General features: G+C 41.9%; 1 protein-coding gene across 1 annotated transcript in view; it reads right to left on the bottom strand.

Moving 5' to 3' along the window:
• LOC140737658 (A disintegrin and metalloproteinase with thrombospondin motifs 12-like) overlaps positions 1-25,542 on the bottom strand; it is a 615,581-nt gene that overhangs the window by 281,282 nt on the left and 308,757 nt on the right. Inside the window, exon 13 of the mRNA XM_073064184.1 lies at positions 12,690-12,823. Coding sequence (XP_072920285.1) covers positions 12,690-12,823 — 134 coding nt within the window. The remainder of the gene's footprint in view (positions 1-12,689; positions 12,824-25,542) is intronic.

The following is a 25,542-nucleotide window of genomic DNA, read 5'->3' on the forward strand; positions in this document are numbered from 1 at the left end:
CTCCTGACAGGCAGCGAGGGGAGTTGAAAGAATATATAAACAAATCCAAAGATCAATCTTTATGTGATTCATAAAGCAGAAAGCAATCTCACTGATACCGTGGTAAACTGCAGAGAATGGGGTCAAAATAGTGAACACATTTCTTACGTTTTATGCTAATAGAGAATTATCTTTTCCCTGATGACAGCCAAAGACTTGATACCTGCTGGGTCAAAAAGACGACAATCTAGAAAATGCTTATGCTACTGTTTTTTTTAATGTCAAAATGATGCTGTGAGTTACCCTAATGCTGTTCAGGAAAGTAGCATTAAAAGTGTAAAGTACAGCTGTGAGATTTATTGAACAATTCCTGTGTGATGCTGTGCCAAAAATGGCATGGCATTAATTGCAATGCTAGATTTGTTGCTGATACGCACTGCTCTCAACATGTAGCACTGCTGGGGAAGTCTGTGCAGGCAGCTTGTAAAGGGGAGATGCCACAATGTTAGGAACAGCCTATGAGCTACAGCAAAGCTCTGCACTGAATGTGTGGATGAAGGAGAGTGGGAGAGTGGTCTTAGGGATCAGAAAGACTTGACAACTGCTTAGAAACTGACAAGGAGCGTGCTCTGTGTTCAAAGGGGCAGTGGAGTCTCTCCAAGTTTCCAACCAGGCACTTCTGGCAAGGAATTGCCAGCAAAGTTCCTAAAGTGGGGTGCTGCATATGAAAGCTTACACCTTGGGAAAGCCTGAAATCCCCATGCTTGTGGGCTGAAGAGGATGCAGAGGAATTCTGGAAGTTGGGGGGGGAGAGGGTTAGAGTGACAGAGGGATAGAGGGATAGAGAGAAAGAAGGATAGAGAGACACAGGGAGAGAGAGATGAAGAGTCAGAGAGACAGAGGAATAGTGAGACAGGGTTAGATGGATAGAGGGTGCCAATGCATGACAACGATGGTAGATCACTGGATGCAGAGGGAAAGCTGCAGGGAGAAGCAGTGAATGGGTTGTGCACACAAGAGCTTCTGGCTCTTGAAACAGAAGAGCAACAGGCAGGAGTACTGAGGGAGTAAACGTGCAGTACTGAAGAGCACTTCTGAAAGAGCCAAACAGTATAAACAACAGGAGATTAGTGACAGAGGGACACATTGAACACCCAAAGAGGGGCTGCCATCAAAAAGAGAGGAGGAGACTTTGACTTCTTCAAAGTCAGCTTGCCTTGAAAGGAATTGACAGCATAGTCATAAAATGGAGACTCAAGAGATGATGGATGTTGGAATATGCAGCAAAGAGACAACGGTTGGGAGAACTCAGTGGGCTAGTGGTCAGTGTTACCAACCTTGGTTTTTGAGATTTCAGTTTTAATCTTATTTGTTTCTGCTTCTCTTACCTCAAGACAGCTTCTTAAATGAATCCTCAGAACGGGATTTGGGAGTCCTCGTGGCTAAATTCCCTAAAGGCTAATTTGCAGGGTGAATCGATGGTGGGGAAGGCAAATGTAATGGTAGCATCCAATTCGAGAGGACTAGAATGCAAAAGCAAGACTGTAATGCTGAGGCTGTATAAGGCACTAGTGTCTTCACTTGGAGTATTGTGAGCAGTTTTGGGCCCCTTATTTAAGAAAGGATTTGCTGACATTGGAGATGGTTCAGGGGAGGTTCACGAGAATGATTCCAGGAACAAGAGGGTTATCACATGACCAGAGATTGCAGGCTTTGGGCCTACACTCGCTGGAATTTAGAAGAAAGTGGGGAGGTCTCATTGAAATCTAATGTTGAAAAGCCTACAGAGAGTGGATATGAAGAGAATGTTTTGTTTGGTGGGAGAGTCTAGGACCAAAGAGTACAGCCTTAAAATAGAGGGATGCTCATTTAAAATAGAGATGAGGAGGAATTTTTTTTTAGCTGGAGGATGGTGAATCCGTGGCAGCTATGGAGGCCAGGTCACTGGGTGCTTTAAAAGTGGAGGTTGATAGGTTTTTAATTAATCAGAGCACCAAAGGTTTATAAAGAGAAGACAGGGTTGAGAGGGAAATGGATCAGTCATGATGAAATGATAGAGCAGACTCGATGGGCCAACTGCTTCTATCTCTGATGGTCAGCTCACTGATCAGGCATTGTTATCAATTCAACTCTCTTTAAACATGTCAAGCTGGAGCTTTTCTCTTTGGAGAGGAGGATCAGAGATATCTTCATAGGTATTTATAAGATGATTTGAAGCATAGATTTACAGCCAATGACTTCTTCCCAAGGCAGAACTGATAAATGCGAGGGTGCATCATTTTAAGGTAATAAGAGGAGAAGGAATGTCAGAGGTAAGTTTTTTTTTTAAACAGAGTGGAGGGTGTGTGAAACTCCCTGCCACGGATGGTGATAAAGGCAGATACATTAGAGGCATACAAATAACTCCTAGATAAGCGCATGGATGACTGAAAAATAAAGGGTTGTGTGGGAGAAAATGGTTAGATTTATTTATTTATTCGGATACAGTGTGCAATAAGCCTTTCCAGCCCTTTGAACTGTACCGCCCAGCAATGTTCTGATTTTACCCTAGGCTAATCGCGGGACAATTTACAATGACCAATTAACCTACCAAACAATACGTCTTTGGACTGTGGGAGGAAACCAGAGCACCCAGAGGAAACCCACGCAGTCGTGGAGAGAACATAGTATCTCCTTACAGGTAGTGGTGGGAATTGAACTCGGGTCGCTGGTACTATAAAGCATTGTGTTGACCACTACGCTACCGTGCTGCCCCAATTGATTGGTGCAACATCACAGGCCAAAGTGCCTGTACTGTACTGTAGTGTTGTATGTTCTATGTCCTTCTATATAACAGTCTATGGCAATTCCTTTTTAAAGCTGTCTTTGTATGTCTTGCTTGGCTTCAATGCTGAGCATTGTTGAAAAGGTTTGCCACTGGAAAACCAGACAGTACACACCACTGAAAGTGGTGTAATATAGACTGCTGCGTCTTCCTTTACTCACTCTGCTGTGCTGCATTCCAGCTTCTGACCTTAACACTGGAGGACATTTTCTAACCTGCTCTTCTCAAACATTTTCCTTTCATCTCTGCTACTTTGGCAGGACGTTGACTTATTTCACAACCACTGTGGCTTCCTGATTGCATTTTCACTATCAGAATGTTGAATGCATATTATCCAGCTTTTGTACTTGCTCCTCGTCATTTTGTCTATGTGAGATGCTATTTGTGTTTGTGTAACATCCTTCTGCAACTCATTTAATGGTTGTTGATTTAATCATAGAACGGTTTTGCACTATACAGGCTCTTCGGCTCATGATGTTGTTTCAACCTACAGTACTGTGCAAAGGTCTTATGCACATATACAGTATACAGTTAGGGTACCTAAGATGTTTGCATAGTACTGTAGTTGTCAATATGGAGAAAGGAGCAAGTTTGTAATTCTGGAGGGAGCTAAGGATGTTGGGAATAGTGCCACAGGAGGGATGTGGGGCAAGAGGCAGAGAAGGAGTGCCAGGGACAGGGGGTGATCCAGGTGCAGACACACCCAGCCCTGAGACACCAGCCAAGGTCATTTGATTCCAAACAATCGGTTTATTGATCATTACACAATATCTCTCTAGTGCTTCCCACTCCTTCCTCTCTCCCTGCCCCTTTTCCCAACCAGGATTCCCTTCTCTCTGTCCCCTTCCCACGCCATGTCTACAATCAAGACCTATAGCAGAATCAGGTTTATCATCACTTGCATACAGTATGTCATGAAAGTTTTTATTTGTCGCAGCAGTACAGTGCAATACATAAATTTATTACAGTACTGTGCAAATGTCTTAGGCACCCTAACTATGTACTATGCACTGTATATGTGCCTAGGACTTTTGCACAGTACTGTATATGAATTCCCTTTCCCTCTATTGGAGATACGCAATATAACAAATATTAATTTCAACAGCAACCAGTCTTCAGATCTGAATATGGATTGTGGGTTGAATTTAAAATGCAGCCAGGAACAATGGTCTTCCTGGAACTGTATTTTAGAGATGTCCTGAGATGTCTGCATATGCATGAATGCAATCAAGACCCCATTGCATGAATACAACTCAGAGACCCCAGTAATTAACATTCATTTTGGGTGTGTTAGGGGGAAGATTGAGCTATTTGAAAAACCATATGTAACTCAAAAGAAGCATTATGAGGGCATTGTAACTATAGAAATTATCCTATTACCTTTGTTCTATAACATAAAAATGTGCAGAAATGTTGGGTCAGGGAGCCTCTCTCTTCCTCAAATGACTCCAAAGGCTGTCAGCTTATGCGTGGCCTGAATAATGAGTTTTACATCTACCAACTGCGTCTCTGGTGGCTTCGTTCACAGTCATGACATCTCCCACACATCCATAATCCTCCATTTTTCTTGAATCCAATTGTATATTTAAGAGTCTTTTAAATGTTCTTAATGTATTAGCAGTGAATTTCTGCTGATCTAAGAGTCTCCTGGACTCTGAGAGTCTAAACAGCCAGAGGGCACAGCCTCAGAATCCAGGTCCCGTTAGAACAGAAATAAGGAGGAATCTCCTTAGTGAACGGTTGCAGAACTGTGGAGTTCATTCCCACAGATGGCTAAGCAGGCCAAGTCATTGGGTATATTGAAAGCAGAGATTGATAAATTCTCGATTAGGAAGGACATCAAAGGTTACAGGAAGAAAATCTGGGTGTCAGAGGTGGGATTTCCAGGAGACTTGAAGGCTCACCGATGGCCACAAATAGCACCAGCTGCATCGAGATGCAGCTCCTACAAGACTGTGTTAGGGAACTGGAGCTGCAGCTTGATGACATTCAGCTTGTTAGGGAAGTGAAGCAGTGATAGACAGGAGCTACAGGGAGGTAGTCACCCCAAGGCTACTGGAGACAGATAAATAGGTGACTGTCAGGAGAGGGAAGGGAGAGCATCAGATAGTGGCAAGCACCCCTGTGGTCATTCCTCTCAACAATAAGTACTCCATTTTGAGTACTGTTGAGGGGGGCGGGAACAACCTGCCTGGGGGAAGCAACAGTGGTCATGCCTCTGGTACTGAGTCTCGCCCTGTGGCTCAGAAGGGTAGGGAACTGAATAGGATGGCAGCAGTGATAGGGGACTCTATGGTTAGGGGGACAGATAGGCGATTCTGCGGACACAAAAAGGTAACATGGATGGTAGTTTGCATCCCTGGTGCCAGGGTCTGTGATGTTTCTGTACACGTCCGCAATATCCTGAAAAGGGAGGGTGGGTAGCCAGGAGTCATGGTACATATCGGTACCAACAACGTGGGCAGGAAAAGGAAGGAGGTCCTGAAAAAAAGAATCTAGGGAGTTAGGAAGGAAGCTGAGAAGCTTCTACCCAAAGGGTAGAAATCTGGGGATTACTGCCTGCGCCACGCAACAGTGAGGATAGGAATAGAATGAGGTGACAGGTAATTGTGTGGCAGAAGAGTTAGAGCAGGGGGTAGGGATTCAGATTTCTGGATAATTGGGACCTCTTCTGGGCAGGTGGGACCTGTACAATTAGGACAGTTGACCTTAAATCCGAGGGGGACCAATTTCTTGTGGGCAGGTTTTACGAGAGCTCTTGGGAGTGGTCTAAATTAATGTAGCAAGGGGATGGGAACCAGTATGATAGAGCTGAGTATGAGCCAGCAGATGATGGGTGTAACATGAATGTAAGGAGGTCAAGCCAACGACTGGGTACAAATGCAGACAGAGCAAAAAGTTAAATTGTACCACAGGCAAAATTCAAAAGGGCGAAGAACGCGGGACTGAAAATGTTGTATTTAAAGGCATGGAGCATTCAGAATAAGGTGGACGAACTCATGGCACAATTAGTGATTGGTTGGCAATCACTGTTATGGGTATCACTGAGTCGTAGCTAAAAGCAGCTCATAGTTGGAAGTTCAATATCAAAGGATATACCTTATGTTGAAAGGACGGACAGTAAGGCATAGCTGGTGGTGTGACTCTGTTGGTAAGGGGTGTTATTATATCTTTAGAAAGAGGTGACATAGGGTCAGAGAATGTTGAATCTTTGTGAGTGGAGTTAAGAAACTACAAAGGGAAAAAAACTTTTTGGGAATCATATATAGGCCTCCAAATAGTAGCCAAGATGTGGGGTTGAGATTGCAGAGGGAGCTGGAAAAGGCATGTAATAAGGGTAATGACACAATTGTAATGGAGGATTTCGATATGCAAAAGGTGGGAAAATCAGTTTGGTATCAGATTGCAAGAGAAGGAATTTTTTGAATGCCTGTAAGATGACTTTTTAGAGCAACTTGTTCTTGAGTCTATTCAGGGGAGTGCTATCTTAGATTGGATGTTGTGTAATAACATAGATCTTATGATGTAAAGGAGCACTTAGGAGTCAGTGATCATAATATGATTGAAGTCATACTGTAATTTGAGAGAGAGAGAAGCGTAAGTCACATGTATCAGTATTGCAATGGAATAAAGTGAATTATGGAGACGTGAGAGAGGAGCTTGCCCAGCTGGAATGGGGGAGGATACTGGTGAGGATGACGGCAGAGCAGAGATGGCCGAAGTTTCTGAAAATAGTTCACAAGGAACGTGATTGATATGTCCCACAGAAGAAGTAGTTCTCAAAAGGCAGAAGTAGGCTACCATGGCTGACAAGGGAAATTAAGGACTACATAAAAGACAAGGAAAGGGCATATTAGGTAGTAAAAGCATGTGAGAAGTTGGATGATTAGGAAGCTTTTAAAATCCAACTAAAAAAGGGAAAGGAAAGAAAAGAAGGGAAAGGATGAAATATGAGGGCAGACTAGCCAATAATATAAAGCATGATACCGGAAGTTTTTTTCAGTTATATAAAGAGTAAATGGGAGATGAGAGTTGATATTGGACCACTGAAAAATGATGCTGGTGAGGTAATAATGGATGACAAAGAAATGACAGGTGAACCTACTTTGCATCAGTCTTCACTATGGAAGACGACAGCAGCGTGCCAGAGGTCCATTGCTAGTAAAGGAAAAAGTGCTCAGCAAACTCAAAGCTCTTAACGTGGATAAGTCACTTGGACCACATAAACTACATCCCAGAGTCCTGAGAGAGGTTGCTGAAGAGATAACGGATGCATTAGTCATGATCTTTCAAGAAACACGTGATGCTTGCATGGTCCCAGAGGACTGGAAGATTGCAAATGTCACACCACACATTAAGAAGAAAAAAAATTATAGGCTAGTTAGTCTAACCTCAATGGTTAGGAATGTGCTGGAGTCTATTATTAAGGATGAGGTTTCAGGGTATTTGGAGATTAATGATAAAATAAATCAAAGTCAGCATGGATTCTGTAAAGGGTAGTCTTCCCTGACAAATCTGTTGGAGCTCTTTGAGGAAGTAACAAGCAGGGTGGATAAAGGAGAGGCAGTGGATGTCATTTACTGGATTTTCAGAAGGCATTTGATAAACTGCTACACATCTTAACAAGATAAAATCCTATAGCGATACAAAAACGATACTGGCATGGATAGAGGAATGGCTGACAGGCAAGAGGCAGTGAGGGGGAATAAAAGGGGTCTTTTCTTGTTCGGGCCCTGTGACTAGTGGTGATCCTCAGGGACCACCACTTTTCACATTGTTTGTCAATTATTTGGATAATGGAATTGATGGGTTTCTGACAAAATGATGTGGAGGGGTAGGTAGTACTGAGGAAGCAATGCAATTGTAGCAGGACTTAGACAAATTGGAAGAAAGGGCAAAAAAGTGGCAGATAGAATACAATGTTGGGAAACGTATGATAATATATTTTGGTAAAAGGAACAATAGTGTGGACTATTATCTAAATGGGGAGAAGGTACAAATGACAGAGGTGCAGAGGAACTTAGGAGTCCTCATGCAAGACTCTCAGAAGGTTAATTTACAGGTTGAATCTGTGATAAAGGCAGCAAATGCAATGTTGGCATTTATTTCAAGGGGAATAGAATATAAAAGCAAGGAGATAATGCTGAGCTGTTTTAGGACACCAGTCAGGCTGTACTTGGAGTACTGCCAACAGTTTTGGGCCCCATATCTCAGAAAGGGAAAGTATTGTCATTGGTGAGAGTCCAAAAAAGTTTTACAAGGATGATTCCAGAAATGAAGGGGTTAACATATGAGGAGCATTTGGCAGCTTTGGGCCTGTACTCACTGGAATTTAGAAGAAGAATGTATGGGGATCTCACTGAAACCTACCAAATGTTGAAAGGACTAGATAGAGTGGAAGTGGAGAGAATGTTTCCTGTGGTGGGCATATCCAGAACTGAACGGTACAGCCTCAAAATTAAGGGGCAACCTTTTAGAATGGAGGTAAGCAGGGGTTTTTTTTTAGCCAGAGAGTAGTAATTCTGTGGAATGCTTTGCCACAGACTGCGGTAGACGTCAAGTCCATGGGTACATTTAAGGCAGAAGTTGATTGTTTCCTGATCGGTAAGGCCATCAAAAGGTATGGCGAGAAGGTAGATATTTGGGGTTGAGTGGGATCTGGGATCAGCCATGACGGAATTGCAGGGCAGACTCGATGGGCTGAATGGCCTAATGCTGCTCCTATGTCTTATCCTCTTACATTCTAAGAGAGGAGAACAGGGTTAAGAGGGATAATAAATCAGCCATGCTCAAATTATGCAGCAGACTTGGTGGGCTGAATGGTGTAATTTTGCTCCATTTATTGTGGTCAATTGGTCTCGTCAGAAGAGTAGTGCAAGCAATCATCAACAGTACTCTCAATGGTACTTTTGACAATAATCTGCTCATCAACCAGCATCCTTCTACAGATTCTTCTTGCTGCCTCTGTAAAGCGGCCAGTGTAATCAAAGACCCCATCCAACCAGAACATTTTCTCTTTTCCCATCAGGCAAAAGATGCAAAAGCTTGAAAGCACATACCAACAGGCTCAAGGACAGCTTCTACCCACCATTATAAGACTCAAATAGACCTCTTGTATGATCAGATTCTAAATGGGTGCTCCTCTATTCTGAGGCTGCACCCTCTTGTCCTAGACTCACCCATAACAGGAAACATCCTCCCCACTTCCACTCTATCTAGGTCATTCAATATTCGTTAGGTTTCAATGGGATCTCCCCTCATTCTTCTAAACTCCAATTAAGTACAGTCCCAGAGCCATCAAACACTCCTTACAACTTACCCCTTTCATTACCATCAATCTCGTGGACCTCTCTGGACCCGCTCCAATGCCAGCACATCTTTTCTTTAATGTAACAGGCCCAAAACCTGCTCACAATACTCCAAGAGTCTGAGCATTGCTCAGCATGACATCCTTGCTCTTCTATTTTAATCAACTCAAAATGAATGCTAGAATCCTGCACAAGGACTCCTGTGACCTTTGCACCTCTGCTTTTGCAATGTTCTCCTCATTTAGAAAATAGTCTATGCTTTATTTCTTCATCAAAAGGTAATTGGCCATACACTTTCCCACACTAGATTCCATCTGCTGTTTCTTTGCCCATTACTACATGGGCACTAACCTCCCCACCATCAATAAGGAACGCTTCAAGAAGATGGCATGATCATTGAGAATCCTCACTCATCAGGACATGCCCTCTTCTTATTACTACTATCAGGGAGGTGGTTCAGGAGCCTTAGGGCACACACAGTCAACACTTTAGGGATAGCTTCTTCCCCTCCACTATCAGATTTCTGAACAGTCCATGAACCCATAAAAACTATCTCATTATTTTGCTCTTTTTGCATGGTTTATTAATTCTTTTTACACCTCTTCCTGTAATTTAGAGTTTTTAATGTATTAGACAGTATTGCTGCTGCAAAACAGCAAATTTTATGAAATACATCAATGATAATAAGTCTGATTCCAAGTCTGACAATTTATACCTTTCACCAGGGAAGCTCAGTGTGGATTTTAATGAAAAACATATGCACCACGTAGGTTTTAAAAGTCCATCAACCTTCTTCAGCAGAGAATTCATGCAGAGTTCAAAACCAAAAACTTTGCCAAGCTATTTTTTCAGTCAAATACTGTAATTGGTTTCTTGGGGAATATTAAACATTTCTTCTCATTGTGTCCTGCAGACTATACTAATATATTCTGTAAAGAAAATAAGTATGCTTTGAAATTCTTTGCCATAACACATCATTAATTATGAGTTTTCATAGGAGCAAGATGACTTCTTGGATTGAGATGATACAATTTTCTTTAAAGAAAATAGGGATGTCGAGGTGAAGATCAAAGTCTAAGCAAAAAGTGTTCCCTAAATTTGTAAAGAAGGAATGAGATATGACATACAAATGAGTAGACATTGCAGCCAACCCTCAAGATGCTGAAGAAAGTTAAAATAGAGGAAGAAAGCCATTCCACAAAACAAATCAAAAAATAAGATGAAGATTAGCTTTACGTGTCACTTGATCATCTAAGCATACATCATTTTCATCAAATCAACTCAGCGAGGATCGTGCTGGGAGCCTGCAAGTGTCACCACACCTCCAGTGCCAGCATAGCATGCCCACAACTTATCAACCATATCTGCATGTCTTTGGAACGTGGGAGAAAACTGGAGCAGGGAGGAAATGCACACGGTCAGTGGGTGTGCCTGGAGAGCACAGACAGTAGCAGGATTTGTACCCTGACCTTACAGCTGACACTGTAAAGGAATTGTACTAGCCGCTACATTGCTGTGCCGATATATTTCCATCCAAATGTCAGCCAACGAGCAGGGAAGGCTAGCAGTCTTGGCAGAGGTCCACAGTAGTGAGGACGGGAGAACCAAATTATTACTGATTGGCATATAGAGAGTTTGGTTGCTGGCATTAGAGGAACTGAGAAGACTGACCTCAGAGAGAAAACAAGATTAGTGCACCAAATGAAAATTGAAAAACTGGGTTAAAAGAGGGCAGAAATTAGCACATGAAGAGTTGGCTAGATTGTAAAGAACTTCTAGCAAGTTTCCAATTAGTTTGGTGTCTTCAGGCAGGTGTAGCAATTAGCATAACGCTAATTAGCATAGCAGCACCATCAATGAGGGTTCAATTTCTGTCGCTGTCTGTAATAAGTTGGTGCATTCACTTGGGCTTCCTCCAAGTGCTCCAGTTTCCTATCACATTCTGAGGATGGACGGACTATGGTTAGCAAGTCCTGGGCACAGGAAGCATGGTGACACTTGCGGGCTGCCCTCAGCACATTCCAAATGTGTCGGTCATTAACACAAATGATGCATTTCAGTGTATGTTTTGGTGTTTCACTGCACGTGTGACAAATAAAGCTCATCTTTGTCTTTGCTCCCCTATAAACACAGAATTTTCATCCTTTTTCACAAACGGATCCAATTCCTTACTGAGAGTATAGATACTACAAGAAGAAATTAAATTGAAGTTATCCCATTAGATCCCATTAGATATGAAATAAACTGTATACTCACAACTAACTATGTACCACTGTAAATGAAAAATGGTTTTGCATTGTGTTACCATTTTTCCAGGACCGACAGCACTGTGCAAAATTCTTAGGCACCCTAGATTTTTTTAAATATGGTTTCAGATGGTATACCCTCCACAGAGCCTTGATCTCAACATCATCGAGACTGTCTGGATTACCTGGAGAGACAGAGGCAAGCGAGACAGACAAACTCTGCAGAAGAACTGCGGCAAGATCACCATGATTCTTGGAACAACCTACCAGCCGATTTTCTTACAAAACTGCATGACAGTGTAACAGAATTGAATCAGTTTTAAAGGTTGTTTAAAACTTTGGTGGTCACACCAAATATTGATTAGATTTTTTTTTACTGTTTACTTCTCTTTGTATATTTGATATTTAAAATCTTTTTATTTGATTATTTCTGAAAGCATCTTCGCGTTACAGATTTTTTTATATGTGGCTAAGACATTTGCACAGTACTGTGTGTGTAAAAAGGATCATCTGTGAATCTCAGTGAGATGTTCTCTAATGACCAGTGAAGAAGAAGATAGGAGTAGACAGCAATGATTTGTTTAGGGTCTTGATCATTCAGGCAGCTCTGACACAGAGCCAATCACTATGACAGATTGTACCCAGCAAATGAATGAGAAACAAAATACAGTGAACCTGAAACCAATTGAAAGGAATGTTCTGGTCATCTAACTTCAATCTGTGATAACTCACAAATCATTTTAATTCTGATTCTCATTCTCATTTCAACATGTCGATCCGTGGCCTCCTCTTATGCCAAGATGAGGCCAGTCTCAGGGTGAAGTAACAACAGCTTACATTCCATATGGTTACCCTCCATCCTGATGGTATGAATATCAACTTCTCCTTCCGGTAGACAAAACTTCCCCCCCCCTTACCTCTGTTCCCCACTCTGACCTTTTACATCTTTGCACCTGCCTATTTACTTCCCCCCGATCCCCTCCTCCTTCCCTTTCTCCTACTGTCATCTCTCTTCTCCTCTCAGATTCTTTCTTCTTCAGCCACCCACCTGGCATCACTTATCACCTTCCAGCCAGCCTCCTTCCCCTCCCTCCATCATTTAATTCAAGCATCTTCCCCTTCCCTCTCAGTCCTGAAGAAGGGTCTCTGCTCAAAACGCCGACTGTACACTCATTTCCATAGCTGCTGCCTGTCCTGCTGAGTTTCTTCAGCATTTTTGTGTGTGTTGATTTGAATATTAAGGATGACTAGGAGTTAAAAATTTTACCACATTGGTTGTCACTTCACAGTGCTGAGAAAAAATTTACATAAAGGAAACACACCCAACTATACCTTACATATGCCATTGATGCAGATATCCCTGCTGTTTACGGCTTCAGTGCATGATGTCCCATCAATCACCGTGTCAAGCATTTTCTCAGAGAACTGTTGATCAACGGGCCGACAATGCAGTTCACAGGGATTAGCTTAAAGAATGAGAAGATGTTGTTTATAAATCAGCTTGAAGAGTGGTTACAGCCGAATGAGCAAAAACTGATGAAGTGATAAATAATTTATTGAGATTGTTTGTTTCCCTCTCTTGTCATTCCTCTTACAATATTTGTTTCTCTGTAATTTTGTTGCCTGATCGACAAAGCATATCATTCTCTGGGAAACTGAACAGATAATGGAAAAATAAACACAAAGAGATTCTGCAGATGCCGGAAATCCAGAGTAGCACACACAAAATGCTGGAGAAATTCGGCAGGACAGGCCCAAACCGTCAGCTCTTAACTCCTTTTCAGATAAACATGAAACACTTCAGTATCAGTTTGTATAAAGCCAATTAAAGTTAATAGGGACAATTATTTAACAAACACAGCATCTGCAGAATTTATTGTGTTGATCAATTTCTTAATGAGTTCACCATAGCCAATGTCCAAATAAAGTATATCTCTTACTGTGGTGTTACTACTATCAGGGAGCGGGTACAGGAGCCTAAATAATTCAGTAATTCAGTAACAGCTTCTTCCCCTCCACTATCAGATTTCTAAATGGACCATGAACCCATGAACACTACCTCATTATTCCTTTTTATTTCACTAGTTATTTTGTAATTTATTGTTATGTATATTACTATGCATACATACATATATATATCTAGAGTGCCTAAGACTTTTGCATAGTACTATAGTAATTTTATGCATTGCACTGTGCTACATCTGCAAAAAAATTCATGACATAGGTGAGTGATGATAAACTTGATTCTGATCTGGGTCTCTATTAGAAACATAGAAAACCTACAGCACAATACAGGCCCTTCAGCCCACAAAGCTGTGCTGAGCATGTCCTTACCTTAGAAATTACCTAGGGTAATTACCCATAGCTCTCTATTTTTCTGAGCTCCATGTACCTGCTGAGGAGTCTCTTAAAAACCATATCATATCTGCCTCCACCACCGTCACCGGCAGCCCATTCCACGCACTCACCACTCTCTGTGTAAAAAACTTAACCCCCACCCCTCTCGTGCTAGCCATTTCAGCCCTGGGAAAGAGCCTCTGACTATCCACTCGATCAATGGCTTTCATCATCTTATACACCTCCATCAGGTCACCTCTCATCCTCTGTCGCTCCAAGGAGAAAAGGCCGAGTTCACTCAACCTATTCTCATAAAGCATGCTCTCCAATCCAGGCAACATTCTCATAAATCTCCTCTGCACCTTTTCTATGGTTTCCATATCCTTCCAGTAGTGAGGTGACCAGAACTGAGCACAGTACTCCAAAGTGGGGTCTGACCAGGGTTCTATATAGCTGCAACGTTACCTCTCAGCTCTTCAACTCAATCCCATGATTGAAGGCCAATGCACCGTATGCTTTCTTAACCACACAGTCAACCTGTGCAGCAGCTTTGAGTGTCCTATGGACTCAGACCCCAAGATCCCTCTGATCCTCCACACTGCCAAGAGTCTTACCATTAATACTATATTCTGCCATCATATTTGACCTACCAAATGAACCACCTCACACATATCTGGGTTGAACTCTGTCTGTCACTTCTCAGCCCAGTTTCGCATCCTATCAATGTCCCACTGTAACCTCTGACAGCCCTCCACACTATCCATAACACCCCCAACCTTTGTGTCATCAGCAAATTTACTAACCCATCCCTCCACCTCCTCATCCAGGTCATTTATAAAAATCACAAAGAGTAAGGGTCCCAGAACAGATCCCTGAGGCACACCACTGGTCACCAGCCTCTATCACGGACTGAGAGTGGGAAGCAGGCAGGGAGAAGGGAATCATGGTTGAGGAAAGGAGAAAGGAGCGGGAAGTATCAGAGGGATGTTCTGAGATTATCAATAAAGCAGTTGTTTAGAATAAAATGGCCTTGCCTGGTGTTTCAGGGCTGCGTGTGTCTGCACCCGCACCATCCCCCTACTCTGGCACCCCTTCTCTGCCACCCTCTCCATACTGAACATCCCATGCTCCAGACTGACTTACAACCTCACTCTTTGCTCCACACTGACAAATACAGTACTGTGCAAAAGTCACAGGCATCCTAGCTATATATATATATATATATGCGCCTAAGAATTTTGCACAATAACGTATGTCATTGCACTGTACTGCTGCTACAAAATGACAAATTTCACACCAGATAAGAAACCTGATTCTGATTACATAGAACTACACAGCATAGGAACAGGTACTTGGGCCCACAATGTTGTGCCAAACCAAATTAATAAATTAGTCATCAAATGTCTAACTAAACTCACCTCTTTTGCCTATACAATGGCCATTCTGACATCATTCATTATGTCTAGAATTATTATGTGCTGTGTCATACGATGTGGGTAGTCATGGTCTTTGACCATGATTGTTCTTGGCAAATTTTTCTACAGGAGTGGTTTGCCACTACCTTCTTCTGGGCAGTGTCTTTACAAGACTGGTGACCCAAGCCATTATCTAAACTCTTCAGAGATTGTTGGTCTAGCATCAGTGCTCGCATAACCAGGACTTGTGTTGTGCTCCAGCTGCTCAGATGACCATCCACCACCTTCACATGACCATGATTAGGTGAATAAGTAGGTGCTACACCTTGCCCAAAGGTGACCTGCAGGCTAGTGGCGGGAAGGAGTGTCTTACACCTCCTTTGATAGAAACCCTAATATCTGGAATACAACATTGGAAAGAGTCCAACTTTAAATATCTTCCAAAAAATATAGATTAAGAGTAAAAGTTAAGAAAGAAACAACAACTTCATAAATAATTACAGCTATTGATTGTGGATTTCACAAAGGGAAGTTAGTCGAACACACTCCAGTCGTCATTGAGAGGTTGGTGGGAAGTGTGAGCATCTTCGAGTTCTTACGTGTCAGCATCTCAGAGGATCGATTCTGGGCACAATGTGTTGTTACAGTCACCAGGAATGCCACAAACAGCTCTGCTTCATTAGGAATTTGAGGAGATTTGGTAGGTTAAGAAGGACGTTTACATATTTCTACGAGGTACCATGGAAGGGCATTCTGACTGGTTATTTCACAGCCTAATGTGGAGGCTCCAATACAAATGACTGCAAGAGGCTGCCGAGGTTTGCTGACTCAGGCAGCTCCGTCATGGGAACAAAGCTCCTCACCATCAAGGATTTTTCTAGAGGACATGCCCAAAGAAAGCATATCCAACACAAAGGACCCTTAACAACCGGAACATACCCTCTTCTCATTACTACCATCTAGGAGGATGTACAGGAGCCTGAAGACACACATTCAATGATTCAGAGAAACCTTCTTTCTCTCCACCATCAGATTTCTGAATGGCACATGAACCCATAAACATTATCTCATTATTCTTTTTTTTGGCACTCATTTTTGTTATTTACAGTAATTTTAAGACTTTGTACAAACTGCTGCCACAAAACATAATAATCCTCCTCCTCCCCTTTCTTCCATGGTCTTCTTTCCTCTCCTATCAGATTCCCCTATCTTCAGCCCTTTATCTCTTTCGCCAATCAACTTCCCAGCACTTTACTTCACCCCTCCCCCTCCCAGTTTCACCAATCACCTACTACCTTGTACTTCTTCCACCTCTCCCCCACTTCTTACTCTGACTCCTCATCTTTTTTCTCCAGTCCCGATGAAGTGGCTCAGCCCAAAACATCAACTGCTTACTCTTTTCCATTGGTGCTGCCCGGCCTGCTGAGTTCTTCCAACAGTCTGTGTGTGTTGCTTTGGATTTCCAACATCTGCAGATTTTCTTATGTTTACAATATATCAATCATAATTTGAGCAAACAATCATCAGAACTGTAAAGACCTGTCTTAGGGTCAGTTTTAAAATATACTCAGTGGCTACATTGTTAGGTACACCTTCACAACAGCTCATTAATGCAAATATCTAATCAGCCCATCACGTGGCAGTAACTGGTTTAAAGTGGCAGTTTAAATGGTTCAGCATGGACTAGATGGGCTGAAGGGACTGTTACTGTGCTGTACTTTCCTATGACTCTAACTCAATACATTAAAGCATGCAGACATGGTTCAGATGTTCAATTGTTGTTCAGACCAAACATCAGAATGCGGAGGAAATGTGATCTTAATGACTCTGACCATGGAATGATTGTTGGTGCCAGACGGGGTGGTTGGAGTATCTCAGAAACTGTTGATCTCCTGCAATTTTCACACACAAGAGTCTCTAGAGTTTACAGAGAATGGTGTGAAACGCAAAATAAAAATTGAGTGACTGGCAGTTCCGCGGGTGAAAATTTCTTGTCAATGAGAGAGTACAAAATTCAAAGGAAATTTATTATCACTGTACATACAGTATCCATCATCATATACAACCTTGAAATTTGTTTTCTTGTGGGCATACACAGCAAGTCCAAGAACCACAATAGAACCAATGAAAGACTGCACCCAACACGCGGACGATTAACCAACATGCAAAAGACAACAAACTGAACAAATACAAAATAAAAAAATAATAGTAATAAATAAATAAGCAGTAAGATGTCAGAGGAGAATGGCCAGACTGGTTCAAGGTGACAGGAAGACTATACTAACTCGAATAACCACACGCTACAAGAGTGATGTGCAGAAAAGCATGTCTGAACATATCGGTGGATGGGCCGCAGCAGCAGAAGACCATGGACATACACTCCATGGCCAGTTTCTTTGTAACAGGGGGTGCCTAATAAAGTGGCCAATGTATGCATGTACATCACATGTGGCTTTAGCTGAACAACTAATGACAGTATAGACATAATAAGTTGAATGGCCTCATTTCTGCTATGGCTGCTTCTTTTCTATTTTCTATTATCACCCAATGGCATATCTTGGAGTAGGAGGCCAGTGTGGGTGGGTGGGAAATAGGCCTGTTTGGCCGCTATTCTCTTGGTTTGTTGTTGGTGCTGTTTGTGCTGTTCTGCTGAACACTGCGGGCATGCTATGCTTGCGCTGGAATCTCTGATAAAACTACATTGTGCCTGTCAACGAAAGTAGAAAGTCACTGGACACACGTAGCTGGCAGTACAGAAGTCTTTACTCTGCACACACAAGCGGACAGCATTTGGAGTCACTCAGGAGAGAGGCTCCCTGACCCAACATTATATCACGTTTTTATATGCTAAAGATCAAAGGTAACTGTAGGACAATTTTATATGTAGAATGCATTCATAATGCTTTATTTGAGTAACATATAATTTTCAAACACTTAGATCTTCACACCAGCACTCAAGACACCCTAAATTAATCACCGGTCTCTGAGCTGTATTCATACATATGCACATATCTCAGGTCAATGGAGTATTTCCTGGTCTGCAATCAACTCCCGTCTGAGGCTCCAGAAAGACCAATGCTCTAAACTGCACTTTAAATTCAATCTGCAATCGACATTCAGATGTGAAGACTGGTTGCTGTTAAAATTATATTCCACAACTCCAGAATTTGCCCTGGTAGCTGCCCCCAGCACATCCTTGGATTGTTAATGCAAAGACACATTTCAATTTACGTTTCAATGTCCATGTGATAAATAAATCAAAGCTGAGCAATAGCAATGGATAACAGTAATGAGGTCAAAGTGCTTTAGTTGCCACACTAGATTATCTGTGCTTCAGTACACATCAATAAGTTATACATGCTCAGTAATGTTCAAATATATCTTACTAATATCCACAGATAATATCCTCCAAAAGCTACGATAGTGGCCATAGAACCTTGATCTGTGTGAATAAGTTAAACAGGAATGGAGATATAATTATTCAAATTACTCAAGGAAAGAACAACCAGAGTGGCCTTTGTAGCATTTAAACTCACAAAGGGAAAGCTTTCTTGTAAATCTGATATTCCTTCCTCCATGTCCCAAAAGCAGGACTTCCCAGTGGCAAGCATTTTAATTACCATTCCTATACCAGTTCTGACATGTTGGTGCTATAATGAGGTCTTGTTCCAGGATGAGGCCATCCTCAGGGTGGAGGTGCAACATCTTATATTCCATCTGGGTAGCCTCCAACCTGATGGCATGAATATTGATTTCACTTTTCGCCTCCCCCCCTCCCTTCTTCTACTCCCCACTCTGGCCTTTTACCTCTTCTCACTTACCTAACACCTCCCCCGGTTCTCCTCCTCCTTCCTTTTTCCCTCTCCTATCAGATTCCTTTCTCTCCAGCTCTTTACCTTTCCTACCCCTCTGGCATCACCTACCACCTGCCACCTTGTACCTATTCCTCCCCTTCCCACACCTTTTTATTCTGTTGCCTTCCCCCTTCCTTTCCAGTCCTGAAAGAGGTCTCCGTAAGGCATAGGAGCAGAATCAGGCCATTCAGCCCATTGAGTCTGCTCCGCCATTCTATCACGGCTGATCCCGGATCTCACTCAACCCCATTCACCTGCCTTCTCACCATATCCTTTGATGCCCTGACCAATCAGGAAAAGATCAACATCCACCTTAAATATACCCTCAGACTTGGCCTCCACTGCAGTCAGTAGCAGAGAATTCTACAGATTTACTACTGCCTGACTAAAAAAATTTCTCCTTACCTCTGTTCTAAAAGAACACTCCTCAATTGTGCGGCTGTGCCCTCCAGTTCTGGATACCCCTCCCCAGGAAACATCCTCTCTGCATCCACCCTATCTAGTCCTTTCACCATCTGGTATGTTTCAATGAGATCCCCCCACATTCCTCTAAATTCCACTGAGTACAGGTCCAAAGCTGCCTATCATTCCTCATGCGATGACTCCTTCATTCCCGAAACCATCCTCATAAAGCTCCTCTGGACTCTCTCCAATGATAACACATCCTTTCTGAGATATGGGGCACAAAGCTATTAACAAGACCCCAAATGTGGCCTGACTAGTGTCTTATAAAGCCTCAGCATTATCTTCTTGCTTTTAAATACTATTCCCCTTAAAATAAATGCCAACATTGTATTTGCCTTTACCACAGACTCAACCTGTAAATTAACCTTCTGGGAGTCTTGCACAAGGACTCCTAAATCCCTCTGCACTTCCGATGTTTGGACCTTCTCCCCATTTAGATAACAGTCTGTACTATTGTTCCTTTTACCAAAATGCATTGTCATACATTTCCCAACACTGTATTCCATCTGCCACTTTTATACCCATTCTTCCAATTTGTCTAAGTCCTGCTGCAATCACATTGCTTCCTCCTCAGTACTACCTACCCCTCCACCTACCTTTGTATCATCTACAAACTTTGCCACAAAGCCATCGACTCCATTAACCAAACCACAGCCAAACAATGTGAAAAGCTGCATTCCCAATACTGACTCCTGAGGAACACCACTAGTCATCGGCAGCTAACCAGAAAAGGGCCCTTTTATTCCAATTCACTGCCTCCTGCCTGTCAGCCATTCACCTATCCCTGCCAGTATCTTTCATGTAATGCCAGGGGATTTTAATCTTGTCAAACAGCCTCATGTGTGGCACCTTATCAAATGCCTTCTAAAAAACCAAGTAAACAACATCCACTGCCTCTTCTTTATCCACCCTGCTTGTTACTTCCTCAAAAAAACTCTAACAGATTTGTCAGGCAAGATTTCCCTTCCCTTTATGTCTCGGCCTGAAACATCGACTGTTTATTCATTTCCATAGATGTTGCCTGACCTACTGAGTTCCTCCAGTGTTTTGTGAGTGTTGTTTTTTTTATTTATTTTAATATTATTATGTAAGACCATGTTGCATCAGCCCCACTGGCAAGAATTACAATCTGTGGTCCACACTTGCCCACACTTAGCACCTATCTCTTTGGTCCTCCAAATCCAAAATTCCGCAGCAAGCTGCAAGAACAGACAGCAGCCAAGCAACAACCATTTTTATCATGGGGAAATCCAGCTCGCAGAACATTTTGAATAGAAGGCAAAGATTGGGATAGAGTTTTGTCTTCCAAGAAATTATATTAAGTGCTTTTAATGCTCTTGACATACTGAAGCATTTAATAAACAAAATTGAAGTTTTTTCTTAAAGATAAAGATTAGCTTTACTTGTACATCAAAACAGCAATTGAAATGCGCTGTTTGTGTTAAATCAAATCAGCAAGGATTATGCTGAGGACAGTCTGAATGTGTACAAAATGGCTTTCATGTGTCTTCAAGGGTCAGCGGAAGTGAAATAGTCAAGGCTTATTCTTCAGTCAAGTATTTTCCTCTTTTTGATTTAAATTCCTACTTTTTCCAAGACAGGTTTTTTTTTAATCATTAGTAAATTGTGGATGTAGGAACGTAGCATGCCCACAATTTTCTAACCCAAGCTGTACGTCTTTGGAAAGTGGGAGGAAACCGGAGCACCCGGAGGAAACCCAGGCAGTCGGGGGCATAATGTACAAACTCCTCACAGACAGCAGCAGGAATCAAACCCCAAGGAGTAAAAATAACAAGAAAAAGAAAATGTAATTTGGAGAATATGTTTATCATGTTGCAAAATGTGTTGCTTTGTTACGGCAGCACAGTGAAAAATAACAAACTTTATGTTCATGGAAATTTGACGGCAGAGGGGAAGAAGCTGTTCCTAAAATGTTGACTTCTGTACCTCCTCTCCAATGGTAATAATGAGAAGGAGGCATGTCACACATGGTGAGGGTCCTTAATGATGGATGCTTTCTCTTGAGGTACTGCCTTTCGATAATGTCCTTGATGACAGAGAGTTGTGCCCTTGATGGAGCTGACTAAATCTACAACCCACTGTAACCTCTTGCAGTTCTGTGCATTGAAGCCTCCATACTAAACTGTGATGCAGAAGGACAGAAAGCTCTCTACAGTGCATCTGTACAAATTTGCCAGCGTCTTTGGTGACATACCAAATTTCCTCAACCCTTAATGAAACAAAGCCGCTGGTATGCCTTTATATAATTATTAGTCCATGCATTAAATTTCAGTGAGTACACAGAGTTAGGTACATACTTCAGTAAGGAACTACAGGCAGCACTATTTGGTCCCTATGATTCAGCAAACACACACAGAGGTAGCGAATACAGTATCACAACAGAACAAACAGTTATTTTCACAGATTTGACTGTTTTACTACATTGTAGCTATTGATTTCCTCCAAGTGGACCACAACCTTGACATAGTTTGGAGGCTTGCATGCCTCAATGACCTGGAGAGCTATGTTGGCTGGAGTCAAGGCTTTATGCTTTGGTATGGTCATCTGGTCGACTGGTCCTCCTGGTTCAGGGGTTCAGCTCAGGGCTAACAACCCTGACTGCTAAAACAAAACTGGTATGGAAACAGCAATGAAGAATCATGCTACATCTGAGTATGACAGTATTCCTGAGTCTCTGTCTGGGACTGTCATGACTGATATTAGTGAAAACAGGAGTAACGACATGATGAAGGAAGCCCGAGACACTGCCAGAGATGGAGGAATTTCATTGCTGCCTGAACGCCAGCGGTGTAATGGACAGTAGAGATGGAGAGCTGTTGATTTCAAAACTTTTAGCTGTGGGGCAAATTACTTCAGAATTTTAATTTGATATCTGATTTTATTTTCTAATATCTGCTCATTTTCTAGTAATACCAAATCAAAAGAACATCTTTACTTCTGCTGCTCTGGTTACATATTACTTTTGCTAATTAATGCAAGTAATCTTTAGGACACAGATCTTTAAATAGCTAACTGGAGCAGTTCTGATGGGCTGAATAGCCTAATCCTGCTCCTACAGCACTGTGCAGAAGTCTATAGCCTAAGACTTTTGCACAGTACTATATCTGTCCATATGAAACAGAGAGTGAGTTTGTAAATCTTGTGGAAGCAAAGAATGTTGGAAATGGTGAGGGTGGAGCACCGCGGAAGGGGTGTGGGACAGGTGGCAGAGAAGGTGCGTCGGGACAGGGGGGTGGTGCAGGTGTAGACACACCCAGCCCTGAGACACCAGCTAAGGTCATTTAATTCCAAACAATTGGTTTATGGATTATTAACAGAATGTCTCTCTGGTGCTTTCAGCTTCCCCCCTTCCCCTTTTTTTCCCAACAATGATTCCCCTCACCCGGTCCCTTTCCCATTCTCAGTCCACACTAGAGACCCATATCAGAATCTGGTTTATCCTCACTCACATATGTCATGAAATTTGTTTTTTTTTTTTTGCAGCCGTACAATGCAATACATAAAATTGCTAGAGTAGTGTTCAAAAGTCTTAGGCACCCTAGCTATATCTACAGTACATGACTAAGATTTTTGCACAGCACTGTATGTCTTATGGTCTAATGAAAGGGTCCTAATCAAACAAATTGAAAGAGGGAGATAAAGAAAAATAAGCACAATCTCAACATTATTCTCTGTATACGGTAACATAAAATGAGATACTGATGAACTGCTAGCTTCTGCAGAATCATATTCTATAAATATCATTAAGGAAAAAGTATGTACATTTATGCACTTCTTGACTCTGAATGTCTTACAATGACTCAAAGCCAATTAGACATCTTTTGAGTTATAGGGAATAGTTACATAGAAACTGGTCTCCAAATTGCACCTCGCAAGGTCTTACAAGCAGTAATGAGATAAAATTTCTCAGAGGTTAATAGCAAAGGCAGCACTACACATAATTAATAAACCTTAATGTGCAGCCAGCAAAACTCCGGTATTTCAGAAGGGAAACAGAGATCCCTTCTCCAGGAAAAAAGTCCATAAGACAGGGGCTCCCAAACCCCTTGCTCAATGGTATTGTCCATGGCATAAAACAAAGGTTGGGAACGCCTGCCATAAGACGTAGGGTAGAAATAGGCCATTCAGCCCATCAAGCCTACTCCACAATTCCATCATGGCTGATTAATTATTCCTCCCAACCTCATTCTCCTACCTTTTAGATATAACCCTTGATACCCTGACTAATCAAGAAGCTATCAATAACCTTCAATTCCCGCCACTGCCTGTAAGGACTTTGTACGTTCTCCTCGTGACCGCATGGGTTTCCTCCCACAGTCCAAAGACAAACTGGTTGGTAAATTAACTGGTCACTTGTAAATTGTCCTGCGATTAGACTCGGGTTAGATTGGGTATTGCTGGGCAGCATGGCTCGAAAGGCCGTTAGGGCCTATGCTGCGTAGTATCTCAATAAAATAAATAAATGAATAATCAGAATCATCCAAAACATGCATTGGGAACAAAAAGCAGGAAAAGAGTTGAAATTGTGCAAATTGTGACAAAGTGATTTTGTCCAGATTAAGAGGGGAGTCAGTCACGATTGTGTTTTCTCGCCCAACCTATTCAAGAGAAGAGGAGATTCCAAGAGAAATTAACAGTATTGCAGGCATCATGATTGGTAGATCCGATCTGAACCTATGATACACAGACAACACAATGCTGATAGCAACTTCTAAGGAGAACTCCAAGATATACTAGAGGAAGTTGTCGAAGAAAAGTATAAAGAGAGGATTGACCACCAACTGCAAGAACACCGAATGTAAGGTTGTCACAAAATAGGAAGAAATACAGAAATGTGAACTGAAAGTGGGCAACAAAACGATTAAACAAACATAGAAATTCAATTACTTAGGGAGCACAATAACATCTGACAGTAGCGCTGATGTTGAAATTAGAAATACTGGCATTGCCAAATGTATATTCAAGCATTTGAGCAGATACTAAGGAATAACATAACCTCAATGGGTATGAAACTCAGAACGTTATGGTGCTGCGCTCATTCTACACTAACATATGGAAGCAAATGTTGGGCTGTATCAAAGCAAAATGAGAGAAGAGCTGAAGTTGCAGAAATGTGGTTTTTGAGAAGAACGATGAAAATATCATAATAGGACAGAGTAACAAATGAGGTAGGGTTGCGAAAGGTTGGAATATGAAGAGAGCTGATATCATCAATCAGGAAACAGCAGCTGGAATTTCTGGGACATGTGCTGAGGAAAGAGAAACTCGAATATTTTGCAGTGACAGAAAAAATTAATGGGAATACAAGTCACAGTCAACAGCACTTAACATTCATGAGTTACATTATGGGATGGACAGGCAAAAGATTTGAAAAGCTTATTAGAACTTCTCCGATTAAAGACAGATGAAATACTATGATCACCCATATCATATGATGTGTCACATAATGATGATGATGAGAGAAGAAAAGAAGAGAATTAAGCAAACCAGTTAAGTCCATGCAAAGGTCTTGGCAAGTAGGAATAAGGAGAATCCTAAGGCATCAAGAACATGAGAGTAATTAAGGAGAGAGTAGGAACATTCAAGGACATGTCATTGGAAGCACGGTGTGGTTGAGGTTTTAAATGAGTAAATTGCATCAGAACTTTCCAAGAGGAAGGATATAGAGGATGTTGAGTTCAGTAAAAGTATGTTAATATGCTGTGCATTTTGAGATAAAGAGACCATAAAAACATCAGGTACAAGAGCAGAATTTTGCCATTCAGCCCATCAAGGTGAATCCACCATTCCATCATGGCTGATTTATTATCCTTCTCAACTCAAATCTGCCTTTTCCCTGTAACCTCTGACAACTTTACTAATCAAGAACATATCAACCTCCACTTTAAATATACCCAATGACTTGGCATCCACCGTCATCTGGGGCAATGAATTCCACAGATTCACCACCCTCTGGTTAAAGAAAGTCCTTCTCATCTCTGTTCTAAAGGATGGCCTTCTATGGTCCTAGACACTACCACTATAGGAAACATCCTCACCACATCCACTCTAACTAGGATTTTAGATATTAGATAGGTTTCAATAAGATCCCAC

Source organism: Hemitrygon akajei, chromosome 13, assembly GCF_048418815.1.
Source record: "Hemitrygon akajei chromosome 13, sHemAka1.3, whole genome shotgun sequence".
NCBI classification, from domain to species: Eukaryota; Metazoa; Chordata; class Chondrichthyes; order Myliobatiformes; family Dasyatidae; genus Hemitrygon; species Hemitrygon akajei.